Source organism: Ranitomeya imitator, chromosome 2 (genome assembly GCF_032444005.1).
Source record: "Ranitomeya imitator isolate aRanImi1 chromosome 2, aRanImi1.pri, whole genome shotgun sequence".
Taxonomy (NCBI): domain Eukaryota; kingdom Metazoa; phylum Chordata; class Amphibia; order Anura; family Dendrobatidae; genus Ranitomeya; species Ranitomeya imitator.
In genome coordinates, this window is record NC_091283.1 from 612,512,645 (window position 1) to 612,538,664 (window position 26,020).

The following is a 26,020-nucleotide window of genomic DNA, read 5'->3' on the forward strand; positions in this document are numbered from 1 at the left end:
AGGCTGCACTATGAGCAAAAAAGGACAACTGTGTGAGGCAGTGTGAACCCCCCCTGAGCTGAATACAACCGGGTATATGGCTGCACACAGACTACAGAGTGAGCTGCACACACACACACACAGAGAGACCTTGCAGAACGCTGTTAAAACAGCGCTGCAAGGCATGAGCAAGGTGAACAGTGAAGAACACACAGCGTTTTGCTAAATTAGCCTTTGGAAAGGAAAATAAAGCAATTAGCTAGCTCAACTGGTCCTCAGTTAGAACACAGCGTCCTGTCCCTAACTGAAATCACAGCAGAGTGAGCGCAAAATGGCGGCAGCGTTTTTTATAGTGCAGAGTGACATCATTTCAGCAGCCAATCACAGCCTTGCCAGTACTTACATGCCCACCATGCTAAACAGGATGTGCCCACACTTCCAATAATTCCTCATTGGCTGCTGCGTTCTGTTTGAATTCTGGGAACTTCCGATTCCGGTATCCGATACGCGGGAAGTATCGGAATTCGGTATCGGAATTCCGATACCGCAAATATCGGCCGATACCCGATACTTGCGGTATCGGAATGCTCAACACTATAGATCTCACATTTTATGAGGGACCACAGGTTCTCTATGGGGTTCAGATCAGGTGAACCAGGGGGCCATGTCATTATTTTTTCTTCTTTGAGACCTTTACTGGCCAGCCACGCTGTGGAGTAGTTGGAGGCATGTGATGGAACATTGTCCTGCATGAAAATCATGTTTTTCTTGAACGATACCGACCTCTTCCTGTACCACTTCTTGAAGAAGTTGTCTTCCAGAAAGTGGCAGTAGATCTGGGAGTTGAGCTTCACTCCATCCTCAACCCAAAAAGGTCCCACAAGTTCATCTTTGATGATACCAGCCCACACCAGTACCCCACCTCCACCTTGCTGGCATCTGAGCTGGAGTGAAGCTCTCTGTCCTTTACTGATCCAGCCTCTGGCCCATTCATCTGGCCCATCAAGAGTCACTCTCATTTCATCAGTCCATAAAACCTTTGAAAAGTCAGTCTTAAGGGGGGCACTGCTGGCTCCGGGGTTGCCCACGCCTACTCAGGGGCCCCATAGCAGCCGGGCGGCAGAATGTAACTATCGGCGCTCTGTCCCCCCCCCCCTCATTCAGGGCAGCTGAATGATTTACAGCTGTTAGCCAGCTTGATTACATGTGGGGATTCCCTAGCAACCAGGCAACCCCCACATGTACTCAGCCTGGCTAGAAGCTGTAAATCATTTAGCTGAGGTGATGAAAGCTTAATCTCTGAACACTAACAAATACTCGGAGACCACCCGAGTAACGAGTACACTCGCTCATCACTGATAGCACTCTATATACAGAGACTGGAGCAATTTTACTAGCAGCCGAGCTGGCCGTGCTTAGTTGCTTTGATAACTCCCATTCACTACTATGGAAGGCGGCAGCCATGCCCGGTCCATTACATTGCTTTCTCCTTAGGCTGGGGTCAGACCACGTAGGTAACAATGCCCAGGACACGTTATCACCCGTATGTCAGAGTGGGCTCCTGCAGCCTTTAGCATCATGTAGCCACGCCCAGTCCCCTCAGTTCTACAACTACTAAGTTCTGGCTAGTGGTCTCCTCTCCATAGAACATTCGGCTATTTCCGTCATTTCTTGGCTCCACGTTTCGTCTGTTTCCGGCAGCGCTCGTGCTGGCACTCGGCTATTTCCGTTTCCTTATACCTCCAGTTGAACCCCGTCTCGTCTGTTTCCGGCAGCATTCGGACTGACGTTCGGCTTTTTCCGTGACCATTCGGATGTGTCAGTTCTCACTTCGGCTGCTCCAGGCTTCCCAGCTCCCGGTGTCTGCGGTGTTTTACCTTCAGCTGCTTCACATTCGCCCGGGAAATGCAGGCCATCAAATGCGTGGTAGTGGGAGATGGGTGAGTGGTTACAGGGCAGCTGTGCCCGCCGGGTGTATAGTGATGCAGAGGCGGAGCCCGGGGGTAATTCTCCTGTATCATCCGGGCTGCGCCCTGATGTGTGTTCAGACATCATGTACCGTATGTGCAGCCTGTGTGTCCATCCATCCATCCATCCATCCATCCTGTGCTGCAGGCAGAGCATCCCCTCATCTGCACATGTACATCACACCCTGTACACAACCATTACATCACTGCACATCTACACCAAGACATGCCAGCACTGACGTGTAACATACGCTGCCGGCAGGTACACCCTGTACGCATCTACACACTGCACACTGTACACATCTGCACACTGTACACATCTGCACACTGTACGCATCTACACACTGTATACATCTACACACTGTACACATCTACACACTGCACACTGTACGCATCTGCACACTGTACGCATCTACACACTGTACACATCTACACACTGCACACTGTACGCATCTGCACACTGTACGCATCTACACACTGTACACATCTACACACTGCACACTGTACGCATCTGCACACTGTACGCATCTGCACACTGTACACATCTACACACTGTACACTGTACGCATCTGCACACTGTACACATCTGCACACTGTACACATCTACACACTGTATACATCTGCACACTGTACACATCTGCACACTGTACACATCTACACACTGTATACATCTGCACACTGTACACATCTGCACACTGTACACACTGCACACTGTACACATCTGCACACTGTACACATCTACACACTGTATACATCTGCACACTGTACACATCTGCACACTGTACACACTGTACACATCTGCACACTGTACACATCTACACACTGTATACATCTGCACACTGTACACATCTGCACACTGTACACACTGCACACTGTACACATCTGCACACTGTACACATCTACACACTGCACACTGTACACATCTACACACTGTACACATCTACACACTCTGCACACTGTACACATCTACACACTGTACACATCTGCACACTGTACACATCTACACACTGTACGCATCTACACACTGTACGCATCTACACACTGTACGCATCTGCACACTGTACACATCTGCACACTGTACACATCTACACACTGTACGCATCTACACACTGTACGCATCTACACACTGTACGCATCTACACACTGTACGCATCTGCACACTGTACACATCTACACACTGTACGCATCTACACACTGTACGCATCTACACACTGTGCACACTGCACACATCTACACACTGTACGCATGTACACACTACGCATCTGCACACTGTACGCATCTACACACTGTACGCATCTACACACTGTACGCATCTACACACTGTACGCATCTACACACTGTACGCCTCTGCACACTGTACACATCTGCACACTGTACGCATCTGCACACTGTACGCATCTGCACACTGTACGCATCTGCACACTGTACGCATTTGCACACTGTACGCATCTGCACACTATGCATCTGCACACTATGCATCTGCACACATCTGCACACTGTACGCATCTGTACACTGTACGCATCTGCACACTACACATCTGCACACTGTACGCATGTACACGTCTACACACTACACATCTGCACACTGCACACATCTACACACTGCACACATCTACACACTGTACACATCTACACACTGTACACATCTGCCCACTGTACGCATCTACACACTGTACGCATCTACACACTGTGCACACTGCACACATCTACACACTGCACGCATGTACACACTGTACGCATCTACACACTGTACGCATCTACACACTGTACGCATCTGCACACTGTACGCATCTGCACACTGTACGCATCTGCACACTGTACGCATCTGCACACTGTACACATCTACACACTGTACGCATCTACACTGTACGCCTCTGCACACTGTACACATCTGCACACTGTACGCATTTGCACACTGTACGCATCTGCACACTGTACACATCTGCACACTGTACGCATTTGCACACTGTACGCATTTGCACACTGTAAGCATCTGCACACATCTGCACACTGTACGCATCTGCACACAGTACGCATCTGCACACTGTACGCATCTGCACACTGTACACATCTGCACACTGTACATATCTGCACACTGTACGCATCTTGACACTGTATGCATCTGCACACTGTACGGCTCTACACACTGCGCACAACTGTACACATCTACACACTGTACACTGTCACATCTACACATCTGCACACTGTACACATCTACCTGCCAGCAGTATACCATATACACGCTGGTACACATCTACACACTGCACTCATCTACACACTGGTACACATCTACCTGCCAGCAGTATACCGTATACACACACTGGTACACATCTTCCTGCCAGCAGTATACCATATACACACACTGGTACACATCTTCCTGCCAGCAGTATACCGCATACACACACTGGTACACATCTGCCTGCCAGCAGTATACCATATACACACACTGGTGCACATCTACCTAAGGGCAGTATACCATATACACCGTGGTACACATCTAGCTACCAGCAGTATACCATATACACACACTGGTACACATCTACCTACCAGCATACCAGCAGTATACCGTATACACACTGGTACACATCTATCTGCCAGCAGTATACCATATACACACACTGTACACATCTACACACTGTACACATCTACCTGCCAGCAGTATACCATATACACACACTGGTACACATCTACCTGCCAGCAGTATGCCGTATACACACTGGTACACATCTATCTACCAGCAGTATACCATATACACACACTGTACACATCTACACACTGTACACATCTACCTACCAGCAGTATACCATATGCACACACTGGTACACATCTACCTACCAGCAGTATACCATATACACACACTGGTACACATCTACCTGCCAACAGTATACCATATACACACACTGGTACACATACACATCTACCTGCCAGCAGTATACCATATACACACTCTGGTACACATCTACACACTGTACACATCTACCTGCCAGCAGTATACCATATACACACACTGGTACACATACACATCTACCTGCCAGCAGTATACCATATACACACTCTGGTACACATCTACACACTGGTACACATCTACCTGCCAGCAGCATACCATATACACACACTGGTACACATCTACCTACCAGCAGTATACCATATACACACACTGATACACAACTACCTACCAGCAGTATACCATATACACACACTGGTACACATCTACCTGCCAGCAGTATACCATATACACACACTGGTACACATCTACCTGCCAGCAGTATACCATATACACACACTGGTACACATACACATCTACCTACCAGCAGTATACCATATACACACACTGGTACACATACACATCTACCTACCAGCAGTATACCATATACACACACTGGTACACATACACATCTACCTACCAGCAGTATACCATATACACACACTGGTACACATACACATCTACCTACCAGCAGTATACCATATACACACACTGGTACACATACACATCTACCTACCAGCAGTATACCATATACACACACTGGTACACATACACATCTACCTACCAGCAGTATACCATATACACACACTGGTACACATACACATCTACCTACCAGCAGTATACCATATACACACACTGGTACACATCTACCTACCAGCAGTATACCATATACACACACTGGTACACATCTACCTACCAGCAGTATACCATATACACACACTGGTACACATCTACCTGCCAGCAGTATACCATATACACACACTGGTACACATACACATCTACCTACCAGCAGTATACCATATACCTCACTGGTACACATACACATCTACCTACCAGCAGTATACCTTATACACATCTACACACTGTACACATCTACACACTGTACACATCTACCTGCCAGCAGTATACCATATACACACACTGGTACACATCTACCTGCCAGCAGTATACCATATGCACACACTGGTACGCATCTACCTGCCAGCAGTATACCATATGCACACACTGGTACACATCTACCTGCCAGCAGTATACCATATACACACACTAGTACACATCTTCCTGCCAGCAGTATACCGTATACACACACTGGTACACATTTACCTACCAGCAGTATACCATATACACACACTGTTACATGTCTGCCTATCAGCAGTATACCATATACACACACTGGTACACATCTATATGCCAGCAGTATACCATTTACACACTCCGGTACACATCTATATGCCAGCAGTATACCGTATACACACTGGTACACATCCACCTGCCAGCAGTATACCCTACACACACTGGTACACATCTACCTGCCAGCAACATGTCTTATAATCTGTGTGTTTTACACATATATACACACAGGTAGAAACATTTCCCTGCCAGAAATATAGCATACAGTCTGCTCACATTACACGTCTGTACATACCTGCCAGCAGTATACGGTATGTGTTACATATCTGTGCAGTGGTATACACATCTACCTGCCATCAGTTGGAAAGAGAAAAGTCTAGCTCGCCTATGTTCAATTCTGCTTGTGGCGCTAAACTTGGGCGCTGCACGGAGTGTTGTGTTGGCAGCTAGCAGGAGATACCAAATGAAAATCCAACATCACGTCCATGCATAAAAAATTGTGCCACTTTGGTACTATGATTAAGAATAGTGATGAGCAAGCATGCTGGGGTGCTAACCAAGTGACTCATTTTTTTCTCATTAATGTACACTCTACACCCCATTTTTACTGAAAAAAAACAGAAATGTAGAAATTTTTGCAAATTTATTAAAAAAGAAAAACTGAAATATTGCATGGTCATAAGCATTCACACCCTTTGCTCAGTATTGAGTAGAAGCTCTCTTTTGAGCTAGTACAGCCCTGAGTCTTCTTGGGAAGTTTTTCACACCTGGATTTGGGGATCCTCTGCCATTTTTCCTTGCAGATTTTCTCCAATTCCGTCAGGTTGGATGGGGAACGTTGGTGGACAGCCATTTTCAGATCTCTCCAGAGATGCTCAATCGGGTTCAGGGCTCTGGCTGTGCCAGTCAAGAATGGTCACAGAGTTGTTCTGAAGCCACTCCTTTGTTATTTTAGCTCTTTGTTTGGGGTCATTGTTTTGGTGAAACGTGAGCCTTCGGCCAAGTCTGAGGTCGAGAGCACTCTGGAAGAGGTTTTCATCCAGGATATCTCTGTACTTGGCTGTATTTATGTTTCCTTCAATGACAACCAGTCATCCTGTCCCTGTAGCTGAAAAACACCGCCATAGCATGATGCTGCCACCACCATGTTTCACTGTTGGGATTGTATTGGGCAGGTGATGAGCAGCGACTGGTCTTCTCCGCACATACCGCTTAGAATTATCACCAAAAAGGTCTATCTTCTCTCATCAGACCAGAGAATCTTTTTTCTCATAGTCTGGGAGTCCTTCATGTGTTTTTTGAGCAAACGTTATGCAGGCTTTCATATGTCTTGCACTGAGGAGAGGCTTCCATTGGGCCACTCTGCCAGAAAGGCCCGATGGCAGAGGGCTGCAGTGATAGTTGACTTTGTGGAACTTTCTCACATCTCCATACTGCATCTCTGGAGCTCAGCCACAGTGATCTTAGGGTTCTTCTTTACCTCTCTCACCAAGGCTCAGTTTGGCTGGACGGCCAGGTCTAGGAAGACTTCGAGTGGTCAGAAACTTCTTCCATTCTGAGCAAAGGGTCTGAATACTTATGACCATGTGATATTTCAGTTTTTCTTTTTTAACCCCTTTACCCCCAAGGGTGGTTTGCACGTTAATGACCGGGCCAATTTTTACAACTCTGACCACTGTCCCTTTATGAGGTTATAACTCTGGAACGCTTCAACGGATCCTGATGATTCTGACACTGTTTTCTTGTGACATATTGTACTTCATGATAGTTGTAAAATTTCTTTGATATTACCTGCGTTTATTTGTGAAAAAAATGGAAATTTGGTGAAAATTTTGAAAATTTTGCAATTTTCAAACTTTTTATGCAATTAAATTACGGAGATATGTCACACAAAATACTTATTAAGTAACATTTCCCACATGTCTACTTTACATCAGCACAATTTTGGAACCAAATTTTTTTTTTGTTAGGGAGTTATAAGGGTTAAAAGTTGACCAGCAATTTCTCATTTTTACAACACCATTTGTTTTTAGGGACCACATCTCATTTGAAGTCATTTTGAGGGGTCTATATGATAGAAAATAACCAAGTGTGACACCATTCTAAAAACTGCACCCCTCAAGGTGCTCAAAACCACATTCAAGAAATTTATTAACCCTTCAGGTGTTTCACAGGAATTTTTGGAATGTTTAACTAAAAATGAACATTTAATTTTTTTTCACAAAAGATTTAATTCAACTCCAATTTGTTTTATTTTACCAAGGGTAACAGGAGAAAATGGACCCCAAAAGTTGTTGTACAATTTGTCCTAAGTATGCAGATACCCCATATGTGGGGGTAAACCACTGTTTGGGCACATGGGAGAGCTCGGAAGCGAAGGAGCGCCATTTGACTTTTCAATGCAAAATTGACTGGAATCGAGATGGGACGCCATGTTGCGTTTGGAGAGGCCCTGATGTGCCTAAACATTGAACTCCCCCAAAATTGACACCATTTTGGAAAGTAGACCCCCTAAGGAACTTATCTAGTTGTGTGGTGAGCACTTTGACCCATTAAGTGATTCACAGAAGTTTATAATGCAGAACCGTAAAAATAAAAAATCATATTTTTCCACAAAAATGATATTTTTGCCCCCAATTTTTTATTTTCCCAAGGGTAAGAGAAGAAATTGGACCCCAAAAGGTGTTGTACAATTTGTCCTGAGTACGCTGATACCCCATATGTGGGGGTAAACCAGTGTTTGGGCGCATGGCAGAGCTCGGAAGGGAAGGAGTGCCATTTGACTTTTCAATGCAAAATTGACTGGAATTGAGATGGGACGCCATGTTGCGTTTTGAGAGCCACTGACGTGCCTAAACATTGAAACCCCCCACAAGTGACACCATTTTGGAAAGTAGACCCCCGAAGGAAGTCATCTAGATGTGTTGTGAGAACTTTTAAATCCCGAAGTGTTTCACTACAGTTTATAACGCAGAGCCGTGGAAATAAAAAATCCTTTTTTATTCCACAAAAATTATTTTTTAGCCCCCAGTTTTGTATTTTTCCAAGGGTAACAGTTGAAATTGGACCCCAAAAGTTTTTGTCCAATTTGTCCTGAGTATGCTGATACCCCATATATGGGGGGGGGGGAGCCACCGTTTGGGCGCATGGCAGAGCTTGGAAGGGAAGCAGTGTCATTTTGAATGAAGACTTAGATGGATTGGTCTGCAGGCGTCACATTGCATTTGCAGAGCCCCTAATGTACCTAAACAGTAGAAACCCCCCACAAGTGACCCCATATTGGAAACTAGACCCCCAAGGAACTTATCTAGATGTGTTGTGAGAACTTTGAACCCCCAAATGTTTCACTACAGTTTATAACGCAGAGCCGTGAAAATAAAAAATCCTTTTTTTTCCCACAAAAATTATATTTTTAGCCCCCAGTTTTGTATTTTCCCAAGGGTAACAGGAGAAATTGGACCCCAAAAGTTGTTGTCCAATGTGTCCTGAGTAGGCTGATACCCCATATGTTGGGGTAAACCCCTGTTTAGGCGCACGGGAGAGCTCGGAAGGGAAGGAGCACTGTTTTACTTTTTCAACGCAGAATTGGCTGGAATTGAGATCGGACGCCATGTCGCGTTTGGAGAGCCCTTGATGTGCCTAATCAGTGGAAACCCCCCAATTATAACTGAAACCCTAATCCAAATACACCCCTAACCCTAATCCCAACGGTAACCCTAACCACACCTCTAACCCAGACACACCCCTAACCCTAATCCCAACCCTATTCCCAACCGTAAATGTAATCCTAACTCTAACGTTAGCCCCAACCCTAACCCTAACTTTAGCCCCAACCCTAACTGTAGCCTTAACCCTAGCCCCTAGCCATAGCCCTAACCCTAGCCCTAACCCTAACCCTAATGAGAAAATGGAAATAAATACATTTTTTAAATTTTTTTATTTTTCCCTAACTAAGGGGGTGATGAAGGGGGGTTTGATTTACTTTTATAGCAGTTTTTTTAGCGGATTTTTATGATTGGCAGCCGTGACACACTGAAAGACGCATTTTATTGCAAAAAATATTTTTTGCATTACCACATTTTGAGAGCTATAATTTTTCCATATTTGGGTCCACAGAATCATGTGAGGTCTTGTTTTTTGCGGGACGAGTTGACGTTTTTGTTGGTAACATTTTCGGGCAAATGACATTTTTTGATCGCTTTTTATTCCGATTTTTGTGAGGCAGAATGACCAAAAACCAGCTATTCATGAATTTCTTTTGGGGGAGGCGTTTATACCGTTCCGCGTTTGGTAAAATTGATAAAGCAGTTTTATTCTTCGGGTTAGTTTGATTACAGCGATACCTCATTTATATTATTTTATGTTTTGGTGCTTTTATACGATAAAAACTATTTTATAGAAAAAATAATTATTTTTGCATCGCTTTATTCTGAGGACTATAACTTTTTTATTTTTTTGCTGATGATGCTGTATGGCGGCTCGATTTTTGTGGGAAAAGATGACGTCAGCGGTATCATGGTTATTTATATCCGTCTTTTTGATTGCGTGGTATTGCACTTTTTGTTTGGCGGTATGATAATAAAGCGTTGTTTTTTGCCCCGTTGTTTTTTTTTTTTTGCGGTGTTCACTGAAGGGGTTAACTAGTGAGACAGTTTTATAGGTCGGGTCGTTACGGACGCGGCGATACTAAATATGTGTACTTTTATTGTTTTTTTTATTTAGATAAAGAAATGTATTTATAGGAGCAATATTTTTTTTTTAGGAATTTTTTTAAATTTTTTTTACACATGTGAATATTTTCTTTTTTACACTATAACATTGCCCTGGGGGGGGCATCATGTTATGGTGTAAGATCGCTGATCTGACACTGTGCTGTGCACAGTGTCAGATCAGCGATCTGACGTGCACTCAGGGAGGCTTCCCGGCGCCTGCTCTGAGCAGGCGCTGTGAAGCCACCTCCCTGCAGGACTCGGATGCCGCGGCCATTTTGGATCCGGGCCTGCTGCAGGGAGGACGCGGTATGAGACCCTCGGAGCAACGCGATCACATCGCGTTGCTCCGGGGGTCTCAGGGAAGCACGCAGGGAGCCCTGTTGTAAATTCTGCTCTTGGGCTCCCTCCGGTGGTTATGAGTGGTAGTGCTGCTGTCTTTGGATCGCAGCATTTATCAGGTGTGTCCACTTAATTGCTATTTGGACTGGGCTATTTAGTCTTGCTTGATCCTTTAGTCAGTGCCAGTTGTCCATTGTTTTTGGAGGATTCACGTCCATACCTGGTCTCTCCTGTTTTGCTGTTCATTTCAACAAAGATAAGTTCTGGCTTTGTTTTTGCTGTCCACCTGCTGTGGACCTTATAGTTCTGTGCATTTTCATGTTTTGTCTTGTCCAGCTTTGTCTGTGAAGGATTTTTTTGCAGCCAAGCTGTGTCTCTGGAGATGCAGATATACCCTCCAAGTCTTTAGTCAGATGTGGAGATTTGTATTTTCTGTGGTGGATATTTTCTAGTGTTTTGATACTGACCGCATAGTACTCTGTACTATTCTTTCTTTTTAGCTAGAATGGCCTCCTATGCTAAATCCTGATTTCAAGTCTGCGTATGTTATTTCCCTCTCCTCTCACAATCAATATTTGTGGGGGGCTGTTTATCCTTTGGGGATTTTCTCTGAGGCAAGATAGTTTTCCCGTTTCTGTCTTTAGGGGAAGTTAGTTCTTAGGCTGTGTCGAGGGGTCTAGGGAGTGTTAGGTACTCCCCACGGCTACTTCTAGTTGCAGTGCTAGTTCAGGGTTTGCGGTCAGTACAGGTACCACCTTCTCCAGAGTACGTCTCATGCTGCTCCTAGGCCACCAGATCATAACAGAGCCCCCTCCCTGCGCGATGCTTTCCTATACCGCCGTGACACTGCAATCATGTTTGATCGCAGTGGGCCGAGGGTTAATGTGCCAGGGACGGTCCGTGACCGCTCCTGGCACATTGTGCCGGATGTCAGCTGAGATAGTCAGCTGACACCCGGCCGCGATCGGCCGCGCTCCCCCCGTGAGCACGGCTGATGCTCTGGACGTACTATTTTGTCCTTGGGAATTAGGGCCCACCCCACATGGACGGAATAGTACGTCCAATGGCAGAAAGGGGTTTTTTAAATGTGCTAAAATTTCTACAATTCTTTTTTTTCAGTCAAGATGAGGTGCAGAGTGTAGTACTGCTGGCAAGTAGATGAAACATTCTATATGTATCACACATATACAAGTTATATAGTCCTACGTTGTTATATGTGTAATATATGCACAATGGAACGGTTTCCTGCTGGCAGGTAGATGTATATATCAGTCTGTACAGTGGTGGCCAAAAGCTTTGAGAGTGACAAAAATGTTGATTTTTTTGCAAAGTTTGCTGCTTCAGTTTTTATTATGGCAACTTGCATTAATTTTATATTTTAAGAAGAATGATCATATAAATTGTGAATAGTGAGATGCAGGGAGAGGTAGAGGGACGAAGGAGCTTACCACGCTGAGAATGTGTAGCTGGAAATTTGGCCCGATGTTCCTCCTGAGGGTGCTGTTTCCACTAGTGATCACAGAAAGGTAGACAAAAAATGGGGAAAGATTCCGGCACAACCATCCAGGGATAAAATGGATTCTTTATTCAAACCTAGTTAAACATTAAAAGGCGAGGCCTTGTACCTGTTGGTTTCAGGTGTACGCACACCCTTAGGCCGGGATCACACATACGCGAGATACGGCCGAGTCTCGCAGGTGAAATCCCTCCTCTGGCGCCGGCACTCCGGAGCGGAGCATGCAGCCGCACAGTAACACATGGAGCTGCACGCTCCGCTCCCCACGCCAGAGGAGGGATTTCACCTGCGAGACTCGGCCGTATCTTGCGTATGTGTGATCCCGGCCTTAGTCATAGGCTAACGGCTACGGTATCTGTCCAACACCAGTGCAGAGCTTGCTCAGGAATGGAAGCAGGCAGTTGTCGGTCTAACTGCACGCATAGTGAGGCGAAAACTTTTGGAGGGTGGGCTGTGGCAGAGAAGGGCAGAAAAGAAACCACTTCTCTCCAAAAAAAACATCATGAACAGGCTGACATTTTGCAGGAAGTACAGGGACTGAATTGCAGATGACTGGTGTAAATTACGTTCTATGACGAAGCCGTTTCTGACTGTTTGGGACATCTGAAAGGGTTTATTGTTTGGGGAAGAAAAAGTGAACGCTACAATGCATCCTGAGACTATTCATGGGTGCAGTTGCTTTCCATCCAATGGAGCGGCTCGCTCATAATTTTGCCTAAGAAGACTGTCATGAATAATGAATGGCATCTAAAACTCCTCAAGGAGCAACTTCTCACAAACATCAAGGAGCAATTTGGTGATGAGCAATGCTTTTTCAAGTACAATGGCGCATCATGTCACAAGGCAAAAGTGAGAACTTGGTGAACAAAAGTATGACATTTTGGGTCCATGGCCAGGAAACTCCCAACTCTCAATCCCATTGAGAACTTGTGGTCAATTCTTAAAAAATGGGTGATCAAGCAAAAATTCCAACTCCAAGCACTGATTAGACAAAAATGGGTTGTCTTCAGTCTGGATTTGGCACAGAAGCTGATATTCAACATGCTAAGGCGAATTGTAGAAGTCTTAAAAAAATAAGGGTCAGCTCTGTAAATATTGGGTCTTTACATAAACGTGTTGGGTTTGTCAATAACAGTTTCAAAACTCATTAATTGCTAATGATTGTACTTCAGTCACCATGGAAACATCTGACTAAAAGATCTAAAAATACTGAAGAAGATAAATTTGTAAAAACACAAAATTTGAGTCAGTCTCAAAACCGTTGGCAACGACTGTAGATGTGTAATATATGCAGATTGTATGGTATGTATGTCAATATGTTTTCGATGTAGCATATTGTACATTGTACTTCATATAATTGTCCTGTAGAGAACTTATCCATGTGTCCTAAAAGACAGATCTTCCATTCAAGAATACAAGAGATGTTCACAGCACTCTTGGAAATAAGAGCAACAAAGTCTAAAAACCACCAAACTTGATAAAGACCTCAATGGTCGAGACATTGCTGTTATTTAACGTGTATGGAGGAATAAAAGCCTTTTCTAGTTTTGCCAGTCCCTGGTGAGCTCTGTCATTGCATTACATAGATTTCCCCGATGATGCAAAATTTAGATTTGAGCCCCCACCTGCATGTTGGTCAGCTATATGGGCCTTTGCAGCATTCTAGATCCTATAAAGACATGTGTGTTCTGTCCCATGTAATAATGTCCTCCATCCTGGCCCCTTCCTGTAATCATGTGTCCCATCATGGGCCCCTTCCTGTAATAATGTACTCTGTCCTGGCCCTTATCGTGTAAGAAATTCCCTCCATCCCGGGCCCCTTCCATAATAATGTCACCCATCCTGGGACGCATCCTGTAAGAAATGCCCCTTCCGATAATAATGTGCCCATCGTTGGCTGCATCCTGTTAAAAGTCCCCCATCCTGGATCCCTTCCTATAATAACGTACCCATTTTGGACCGCATCGTGTAAGAAATATCCTCCATCTTGGGCTCTTTCCTATTATAATGTCCCCCATACTGGCCAGCATCCTATAAGAAATGTAATGAATTCTAATGAATCATCCTTTTTCAGTGGATAAAAACTGCCTCTAGAGGTGTCTTATGGAGGCCTGTCTAATTTTGGACTGCTGATTCTGTTGTCCTCAAGAGAAAAGAGGCCGACTGAGGAGTTGACAATGGCTCTCTCATAAAGAACACAGGAGTAGGCTTGAGCGAAACGGATCGGACAAATTCAAAAGTCGCCGACTTTTGGCAAAGTCGGGTTTCATGAAACCCGACCCGATCCTAGTGTGGGATCGGCCATGCGGTCGGCAGTCTTCGCGCCAAAGTCGCGTTTCGTATGACGCGTTTGGCGCCATTTTTTCAGCCAATGAAGGAGCGTGGGCAGAGTGATGACATAGGTCTTAGGGGCGTGGACGCCTATCGCCATCTTGTCGCTTGTGCGCTTTAGCGATTTGCAATGTGTAACACCAGCTTTTCTGTTCAGGGACGGAGAGAGAGAGAGAAAAAAAAAAGATAGATTTCTCATTGACTTTGCATTGGGTTTCGTGTTTCGGTCGATCCCCGACTTTTCGCCATAATCGGCCGATTTCACTCGACTCGACTTTTGAGATAGTCGGGTTTCGCGAAACCTGACTCGATCCTAAAAAAGTAAAAGTCGCTCAACCCTACACAGGAGCGCTTGGCCGATAGAGCGAGCGTATATGGGAATGACGGTTGAAGGATTGTTTGGCTGACAGCTATCTAAAGTGTATGGGGGGTCTTACTCTGTTCTCTGTTGAAATCAGATGCCTCCTAGGTGAAAACATGCATGTGTATGGGCGGTGTCTGGAGAAATACCATCTACTAAGCTCGTACATGCATGTGGGTGGTGTCTGGAAAAATACTGTATCTACCAAGCTCGGTAATTGCTATCCAAGGTATATAGGTGCCTTCAGAGTGTCTGTGAAAATCATAGACCATACTAGTGGTGTGAAACCTGTGACTCCAGTCTGTGGTTGTCAGGGCATGTTGGGAGACCACAGGTTTCCGATCTTTAGCCTCCACCTTTATTACTATTACTTTACATCCAATTAAAACACATCCGTTTTCAAGGTTGCTGATGGAAAAAGATCATAATAATTATGGGATTTACGTTGGGAAAGGATTTGTTGAGGATTTTCAGCACAAATTGTATCATACAAATTACAAGAGATAGCTTTGCTGTATGTGCCATGGATGTTCTCCTGGACCTTTGCTCCAGATCTGACCCATCACAATACAGATGGTAACATTCCTGGTATTATCCATATGCACTGGCCTATAATACAGGCTGTCACTTATGATTAGAACTAGATAAGTAATGCAGTTTATTACATAATGTGTCTGTTAATACTATGTGACTGTAAAGCTGTCTTACACATAGAGCTACTAATGTCCATTGTTTTTTAATTTCACAAATAATGTAACAGCCAGGGATGGACATATCATTGGTGCAACCTGAGCAGCCGCACCAGGGGTCCAAAAGGTGAAGGGGGCCCAATTTCACCTCCAAAGCAGGTTTAATTGTGCACAACGATGAGCTATTGGACTGCAAAGAGCCCATGTATTGTTCCTACACAGGGGCCTACTGGTAACGTCAAATACTATCTCTATATACAGACTAATACCCCCTGCTCCCCACTACCGATGCCCAAGTCTCCCACCAGTCTTCTCTTTTCCTCATCCGGTATTGTCAGTCCACTGCAACAACTGATAGGTGTCGACCATGCCAGAAGAGAAGGAGAGGAGACTTGCAGGAAGAGGAGTGGAGAATCGGTAGTTGACATTGTGGTTATTATTATTTTTAAAGCAGCCCTTTGTAAAATAAAAAAGGGGTAGACAACCCTTTTAAAAGGGGTTTCTAACCTTTAGGGTATGTGTCCACATTCAGGATTGCATCAGGATTTGGTCAGGATTTTATGCAGGTAAAATCCTGACCAAATCTGCACCTGAGGTCACTGGCAGGTCACCTGCGCTGTCCTTGCGTTTTTTTCTGCAATGTAAGGACATGCTACGTTTTTGCGGGTCTGCCGCATGCGTCTTTTAATGCATAGTGGTGACAGGATTTCATGAAATCCCCTCCACTATGCTGTAACATCTGGATGCTGCGTTTTTGACGCTGCGGCTCAACGCAGCGTTTCCTGAACCTGGAAACATACCCTTAGGCAATTACAACATATACTAATCAGTGGGGGGCTGACTGTTATGGCCTCTCCTATTCCTAAAGCAAAGGTGCTGTGACTACATCAGAGACTCGTTTTGGCTTATTGGCTGTAATGGCGTGCTCTGGTGTACTAGTATATGCCGATATGACCAGTGCTTGAAAAAAAACGCCACTGCCCCTATATTTTAGTGATCAGAAAAGATTAGACATAAAATTACAGACATTATGCCACTTTGACCGAAACGACCGTTGAAATCTGATTGGATACTTGGGTGATATACTCTATGGTTCTTCATCTGGCCATGAATGTAGCAACGTTATTAATTTATATGTGAGTAAATCTAATTTGCTGTGACTTGTGTGAATTCCAACGCTGATGATTACATCTCTCCTCAGAGCCGTGGGGAAAACCTGTCTTCTAATTAGCTACACAACGAATGCGTTCCCTGGTGAATACATCCCAACTGTGTGAGTATTCAGACCCTGTGTGCCAGTGTGGTGGATGGGTTGTAGGGTTAGATGCCTGGCATTGGTGCCAGAAGTGTAGTTGGCATGGTGGGCATGGCTGTAGTCTAGGGGCACATTGTTGGATATGATAAGTGAAACCTTGGAGGTCACTAAATGTGGGAGGCTTCTCTTTTCAGTTATCCATCAGTAGGATCTAATAGGATCTAATTATTCCTCAGCAGGAGCTAATCGGAACCCAATATAATTATAGGACGTTGTGCAAGGGCTCATTCAGAGATCGGTGCAAATCAGTCCAAGCACAGACCACGATGCACGGACTGGCCGCGGTTCTCCCGACCTGAGCTGACAGCTTTGTGTATTTCTACGAGCCTGTCATGCTCCAGTCGGGAAACCTGCGGTCACTACGTGCATTAGGGGTCTGTGTTTGGACCAGTTTGCAAGGATGTCTGAACTAGCCCTACGGCTATGTCCACATGCTGAGTATTTGTTTGCACCAAAAACCAGTGTTGGTAGGAAAAATGCTGCTTACAATGCGTGTACTCAAAGTGTTTCTTTACTTGTGATTTTGCTGCATTTTTACTTTTTTGTCCCCATTTAATTGAATAGGTAAAAACGCTGAAAGAATTGATGTATTGCTGATTTTTTTTAAAACGCATTGACCCAACTCCGGTCCTCAAGAGCCACCAACAGGTCATGTTTTCAGGATTTCCTTAGTATTTCACAGGTGATGGAATTATTACCTGTCCAGGTGATGCAATTATCGCCTGGGCAATTCTAAGGAAATCCTGAAAACATGACCTGTTGGTGGCTCTTGAGGACTGGAGGTGGGGAACACTGCCCTAAGGTTAGACAGGAAATAAGGTGCTAACATGAAGTTGACTTTTTATTATTGCCGCTTTATGATTAGAGGAATCAGGTTATCTCATTTACTACTAACCATCATCTAAGATTCCAGTTTATCTTGAGGTTCTGTACAAAGTAAATCCCAAATTTTCGTGAGACTGAACAAATTTTTCCCGACTGTCGCCCCGGCAGATTATGCCGGAGGAGACGAGAATCGGACATTTTGAATTTAAGCTCCCTGTTCCTGATTCATCAAGACCGGCGTTGTTCTCGCTGGTCTAGATGACACCGTGCTGGAGTCAGGCGCTTCATCATTAATCAGAGCTGTCTGATGAGTGACATGCACCATGCCAGCTCTGGCTTGTCAAGGTAAGGAGGCTTATTCACCGTGCAATGCTCCTCTGAGAAATTTAATATGTAAATTGCCTCTTAGGAGAAAAAGAGGACTTGAACTCTATAGTGCCACCTGTTGGTAGTAGCATCGTGTCTGCGAATTGAGATACTGATTTGGCTTTTATCCTAAGTCATATTCCAAGACTCATTAAAGGGTTGATTGTGACTTGTAGGATCGCTACTTCCAACAGGTGGCGCTATAGAGTTCAAGTCCTCTTTTTCTCTGAAGAGGCAATTTGCATATGCACCATGCCAGGAATCTTGCTCCAGTCAGGACCTGACGTAAGATTTGTGGCGTAGGGAATGGATGATGGATCATGAATTAGAGGAGCTGTGGTGTCCTGCCGCAGCTCCTGACATTTTGGCAGTGCAGGGACAAACTGGAGTGAAAACCTTAACAGACGCAAGAGAGGAAATGTACCTAAATTTTGTTATTTTTTTTTTTTTTTCAAAGCTTTTACACCAGCGTGAAAGCTATGATGAATCTGGTTCCGTCCTTTTTTTTTTCTCCCTGGGGATAAGCCACTGTGGTATCTGGCTGCGCCATACTCTCCCCATACATAAACAACACATGCATGCTTGACGAAACCGAGTGTGCACATGTATGAGAGAAATAGCAGTCACCTGAACGACAGCTATCAGATATGTGAAATGCCAACTTAGCTTAAATTTTGTTGAGTTCAGATTTGGAAGAAGAGGACTTGAAAGATTCCTGAGGTACCGGTGGAGTTCCACTTTCCAAAGTTCCTGCAGTGTATAATGTTCCTTTTTTGACTACATGTAAAAATAAAATATTAATTAACTGTTCTCATACAGGTTTGATAACTACTCTGCCAATGTGATGGTAGATGGGAAACCAGTCAATCTTGGTCTTTGGGACACAGCGGGTCAAGAAGATTATGACAGACTCCGGCCTTTGTCCTACCCTCAAACGGTGAGTGAGGCATCTTCTCTGATTTCACACTGTATTTGCAATAATCTTTCGGCACATGTAGCCAATTAGTGTCGAATCCCAGGTGACTACATACGGTGGGATACGTCACAGCCTTCCGATGATACTTCAGTAGATCCTGCCAACTTATACCACCGACGTTGGGCTCTGACATAGTCTGAACAGAGCTTTGGGTGTCTTCAGAGAGAGAACACTTGGAGATTGCCAAAGTGTTGTAAACTGATGGGATATCCAGACTTTGCAAATGTTAACATGTAACAAATGCTAAATTGTATGTCACAATAAAATCTGTAAATAGGGAGCAATAATGATTCTACCAAGATCTGTCCAAAGTGTATGGGCACGTACACTGTATAGGACCCTCACAAAGCCAAACCCTGCCATCCATGGCAATCAGGTTCAATCTCCCTGTGAACCAAGTTGAGACTAAAGGTACTGTCACATTAAGCGACGCTGCAGCGATCTAGACAACGATCCCGATCGCTGCAGCGTCGCTGTGTGGTCACTGGAGAGCTGTCACACAGACAGCTCTGCAGCGACCAACGATGCCGAAGTCCCCTGGTAACCAGGGTAAACATCGGGTTACTAAGCGCAGGGCCACGCTTAGTAACCCGATGTTTACCCTGGTTACCAGCGTAAACGTAAAAAAACAAACACTACATACTTACATTCCGGTGTCTGTCCTCTCCGGCGCTCTGCTTCTCTGCACTGAGCGCCGGCCGGAAAGCAGAGCACAGCGGTGACGTCACCGCTGTGCTTTCCGGCCGCTGCGCTTACACAGTGCAGAGAAGCAGAGCGCCGGAGAGGACAGACACCGGAATGTAAGTATGTAGTGTTTGGGTTTTTTTACATTTACGCTGGTAACCAGGGTAAATATCGGGTTACTAAGCGCGGCCCTGCGCTTAGTAACCCGATGTTTACCCTGGTTACCAGTGAAGACATCGCTGAATCGGCGTCACACACGCCGATTCAGCGATGTCTGCGGGAGTCCAGCGACGAAAGTTCTGGACTTTCTGCGCCGACCAACGATGGCACAGCAGGATCCTGATCGCTGCTGCCTGTCAAACTGAACGATATCTCTAGCCAGGACGCTGCAACGTCACGGATCGCTAGCGATATCGTTTAGTGTGAAGGTACCTTTACCTGTTCTTCCGCTGGGGAAAAGTAGAACTAAATGTGGACTATTGAAATGCCATGTAAAACATGAACATGGGGTCTGCATTGGGTGGGAAATCAATGTTTCGCAAAAAAAAACCTTTATCTCAGTGAACAAATAAAAAAACAAGTAAAGGATAAATCAACTATAATGCTAATAAGCTGTGGGTGTATTCACTGGTCATAGTGTCAATCTTTACTTAATTTTTGCCAGAGCTGTATATAAGACACCACATCATGAAAACCCTGTTATGGGCAGCCCAATCTCCAGACCTGAACCCCATTGAAAACCTCTGGAATGTAATTAAGAGGATGATGGATAGTCGCAAACCATCAAACAAAATAGAACTGCTTACATTTTTGCTCCAGGAGCAGTGTGAAAGACTGGTGGAAAGCATGCCAAGACACATGAAAGCTGTGATTAACCCCTTTCTGCCATTAGACGTACTATTCCGTCCATGTGACCCAGGCCCTATTTTCCATGGACGGAATAGTACGTCATACGCAATCAGCCGCGCTCACGGGGGGAGGCGGCCGATCGCGGCCAGGTGTCAGCTGATTATCACAACTGACATCCGGCACTATGTGCCAGGAGCGGTCACGGACCGCTCCCGGCACATTAACCCCCGAAACACTGCGATCAAACATGATCACAGTGTTCCGGCGGCATAGGGAAGCATCGCACAGGGTGGGGGCTCCCTGTGTGCTTCCCTGAGACCCTCAGAACAACGTGATGTGATCGCGTCTGTCTATCAGCCTAACAGACCACTGCGCTTTGCAAATGACTTTCGATTAACCTCTGCACTAATCCGTACCTCCCACTCCCGACTCCAAGACTTCTCCCGTGCTGCGCCAATCCTCTGGAATGCTCTACCCCAAGATATTAGGACCATCCATAATTTGCATAGTTTTAGGCGCTTGCTCAAAACACATTTGTTCAGAGCGACCTATCACGTTCACTAATCACAGTCATTTTATGTTTGTGTGTGTGTGTAGCTCATTCACTATCCCCATCTATTCCCCAACCCCTGAAGATGGCTGGACCATGATTGTAAATACATCATTGTAAATACATTGTAAAATATTGTTCCAATAAATACATTTCTTTGAGTAAAAAAAACAAACAATAAAAGTACACATATTTAGTATCGTCCGTAACGACCCGACCTATAAAACTGTCCCACTAGTTAACCCCTTCAGTGAACACCGTAAAAACAAAACAAAAAAAAAAAACAGGCAACGAACAATGCTTTATCATCATACTGCCAAACAAAAAGTGGAATAACACGCAATCAAAAAGACGGATGTAAATACACATGGTACCGCTGAAAATGTCATCTTGTCCTGCAAAAAAAGAGCCGCCATACAGCATCATCAGCAAAAAAATAAAAAAAGTTATAGCCCTCAGAATAAAGCGATGCAAAAACAATTATTTTTTATATAATAGTTTTTATTGTATAAAAAAATTGTACATGCACACTGAAGGCATCAACACTATGAATTGACACGTGGAATTATATACTTAACAAAAAAGTGTGAAACAACTGAAATTATGCCTTATATTCTAGGTTCTTCAAAGTAGCTACCTTTTGCTTTGATGACTGATTTGCACACTCTTGATATTCTATTGATGAGCTTCAAGAGGTAGTCACCGGGAATGGTCTTCCAACAATCTTGAAAGAGTCCCCACAGATGCTTAGCACTTGTTGGCCCTTTTGCCTTCACTCTGCGGTCCAGCTCACCCCAAACCATCTCGATTGGGTTCAGGTCTGGTGATTGTGGTGGCCAGGTCATCTGGTGTAGCACCCCATCACTCTCCTTCTTGGTCAAATAGCCCTTACACAGCCTGAGAGGTGTGTTTGGGGTCATTGTCCTGTTGAAAAATAAATGATAGTCCAACTAAACACAAACTGGAAGGAATAGCATGCCGCTGCTAGATGCTGTGGTAGCCATGCTGGTTCAGTATGCGTTCAATTTTGAATAAATCCCCAACAGTGTCACCAGCAAAGCACCCCCACACCATCACACCTCCTCCTCCTTGCTTCACTGTGGGAACCAGGCATGTAGTCCATCCGTTCACCTTTTCTGTGTCGCACAAAGACACGGTAGTTGGAACCAAAGATCTCAAATTTGGACTCGTCAGACCAAAGCACAGATTTCCACTGGTCTAATGTCCATTCCTTGTGTTCTTTAGCCCATACAAGTCTCTTCTGCTTTTTGCCTGTCCTTAGCAGTGGTTTCCTAGCAGCTATTTTACCATGAAGGCCTTCTGCACAAAGTCTCCTCTTAACAGTTGTAGAGATGTGTCTGCTGCTAGAACTCTGTGTGGCATTGACCTGGTCTCTAATCTGAGCTGCTGTTAACCTGCGATTTCTGAGGCTCGTGACTCAGATAAACTTATCCTCAGAAGCAGAGGTGACTCTTGGTCTTCCTTTCCTGGGGCGGTCCTCATGTGAGCCAGTTTCTTTGTAGCGCTTGATGGTTTTTGCCACTGCACTTGGGGACACATTCAAAGTTTTCCCAATTTTTTGGACTGACTGACCTTCATTTCTTAAAGTAATGATGGCCACTCGTTTTTCTTTACTTAGCTGCTTTTTTGTTGCCATAATACAAATTCTAACAGTCTATTCAGTAGGACTATCAGCTGTGTATCCACCAGACTTCTGCACAACACAACTGATGGTCCCAACCCCATTTATAAGGCAAGAAATCCCACTTATTAAACCTGACAGGGCACACCTGTGAAGTGAAAACCATTTCCGGCGACTACCTCTTGAAGCTCATCAAGAGAATGCCAAGAGTGTGCAAAGCAGTCATCAAAGCAAAAGGTGGCTACATTGAAGAACCTAGAATATAAGACATAATTTCAGTTGTTTCACACTTTTTTCTTAAGTACCGTATATACTCGAGTATAAGCCGAGATTTTCAGCCCAAATTTTTGGGCTGAAAGTGCCCCTCTCGGCTTATACTCGAGTCACGGTAGCGGTGGGGTCGGCGGGTGAGGGGGAGAGGGCGCTGAGGTATACTTACCTAGTCCCAGCGATCCTGGCGCTCCCCCTGCCCTCCCACGGTCTTCTGTGCTGCAGCTTCTTCCCCTCTTCTGCGGTCACGTGGGACCGCTCATTAGAGAAATGAATAAGCGGCTCCACCTCACATAGGGGTGGAGCCGCCTATTCATTTGTCTAATCAGCGGTGCAGGTGACCGCTGATAGAGGAAGAGGCTGCGGCACAGAAGACCGTGGGACGGCAGGGGGAGCCGGACGTCGGGACCAGATAAATATGTAATATTCACCTGTCCGCGTTCCAGCCGCCGGGCGCCGCTCCATCTTCCTGGCGTCTATCTGCGCTCTGACTGTTCAGGTCAGAGGGCGCGATGACGCATATAGTGTGCGCGGCGCCCTCTGCCTGATCAGTCAGAGCGGGGAGACGCCGGGACCGGACCCTGGGAGCTGCAATCAAGAAAGGTGAGTATGGCTTTTTTTTTTTTATTGCAGCAGCAGCGGCGGCGGCACAGATTTATACCGAGCATCTATGGGGCAGTATGAACGGTGCAGAGCACTATATGGGGCAGATATGGAGCAATATGAACGGTGCAGAGCACTATATGGGGCAGATATGGGGCAATATGAACAGTGCAGAGCACTATATGGGGCAGATATGGGGCAATATGAACAGTGCAGAGCACTATATGGGGCAGATATGGGGCAATATGAACAGTGCAGAGCACTATATGGGGCAGATATGGGGCAATATGAACGGTGCAGAGCACTATATGGGGCAATATGAACAGTGCAGAGCACTATATGCGGCAGATATGGGGCAATATGAACAGTGCAGAGCACTATATGGGGCAGATATGGGGCAATATGAACGGTGCAGAGCACTATATGGGGCAGATATGGGGCAATATGAACGGTGCAGAGCACTATATGGGGCAGATATGGGGCAATATGAACGGTGCAGAGCACTATATGGGGCAGATATGGGTCAATATGAACAGTGCAGAGCACTATATGGGGCAGATATGGGGCAATATGAACGGTGCAGAGCACTATATGGGGCAAATATGGGGCAATATGAACAGTGCAGAGCACTATATGGCAGAGCTATGGGGAAATATGAACGGTGCAGAGCACTATATGGCAGAGCTATGGGGAAATATGAACGGTGCAGAGCACTATATGGCAGAGCTATGGGGAAATATGAACGGTGCAGAGCACTATATGGCACAGCTATGGGGCAATGATGATCTATTTTTATTTTTGAAATTCACCGGTAAATGCTGCATTTCCACCCTAGGCTTATACTCAAGTCAATAAGTTTTCCCAGTTTTTTGTGGCAAAATTAGGGGGGTCGGCTTATACTCGGGTCAGCTTATACTCGAGTATATACGGTATATAATTCCACATGTGTTAATTCATAGTTTTGATGCCTTCAGTGTGAATGTACAATTTTCATACTCATGAAAATACAGAAAAATCTTTAAATGAGAAGCTGTGTCCAAACGTTTGGTCTGTATTGTACGTACTCAGGACAAATTGTACAACAACTTTTGGGGTCCAATTTTCCCTGTTGCCCTTGGTAAATTAAAACAAATTGGATCTGAAGTAAATTTTTTGTGAAAAAAAGTTAAATTTTCATTTTTTTTAAAACATTCCAAAAATTCCTGTGAAGCACCTGAAGGGTTAATAAACTTCTTGAATGTAGTTTTGAGCACCTTGAGAGGGGTGCAGTTTTTAGAATGGTGCATTTTCTATCATATAGACACCTCAAAGTGACTTCAAATGTGATGTGGTCCCTAAAAAAAATGGTGTTGTAAAATTGAGAAATTGCTGGTCAAATTTTAACCCTTTTAAGTTCCTAACAAAAAAAAATTTTGGTTCCAAAGTTGTGTTGATGCAAAGAAATCATGTGGGAAATGTTACTTATTACGGTAAGTATTTTGTGTGGCATATCTCTGATTTATGGGCATGAAAATTCAAAGTTGTAAAATTGCGAAATTTTCAAAATTTTCGCCAAACTTCCATTTTTTTTTTTACAAATAAATGGCAAGTAATAGCGAAGAAATGTTACCACTAACATGAAGTACAATATGTCACGAGAAAACAGAATCACCAAGATCCGTTGAAGTGTTCCAGAGTTATAACCTCATAAAGGGACAGTGGTCAGAATTGTAAAAATTGGCCTGGTCATTAACGTGCAAACCACCCTTGGGGGTAAAGGGGTTAAAAATCATGGTTATTCCACAAAATATTGATTTCTCAACTCTTCCTGAGTTAAAACATTAGTATTGTTGTTTCTATTTGATTATGAACTTGTTTTATTTACATGATTTGAGGTGTGAATGCACTTTTTTTTTAATTTTGACCATTTCTCCTTTTCAGAAAAAAAAAATA

General features: G+C 44.6%; 1 protein-coding gene across 1 annotated transcript in view; it reads left to right on the top strand.

Annotated features, from left to right (window-relative positions):
* Nucleotides 1-1,693: 1,693 nt before the first annotated feature.
* Nucleotides 1,694-26,020, top strand: part of RAC3 (Rac family small GTPase 3) — a 38,362-nt gene continuing 14,035 nt past the window's right edge. The window contains exons 1-3 of the mRNA XM_069752472.1: nt 1,694-1,919; nt 17,210-17,281; nt 19,334-19,451. Of these exons, the coding sequence (XP_069608573.1) occupies nt 1,885-1,919; nt 17,210-17,281; nt 19,334-19,451 (225 nt within the window). The 5' untranslated portion in view covers nt 1,694-1,884. The remainder of the gene's footprint in view (nt 1,920-17,209; nt 17,282-19,333; nt 19,452-26,020) is intronic.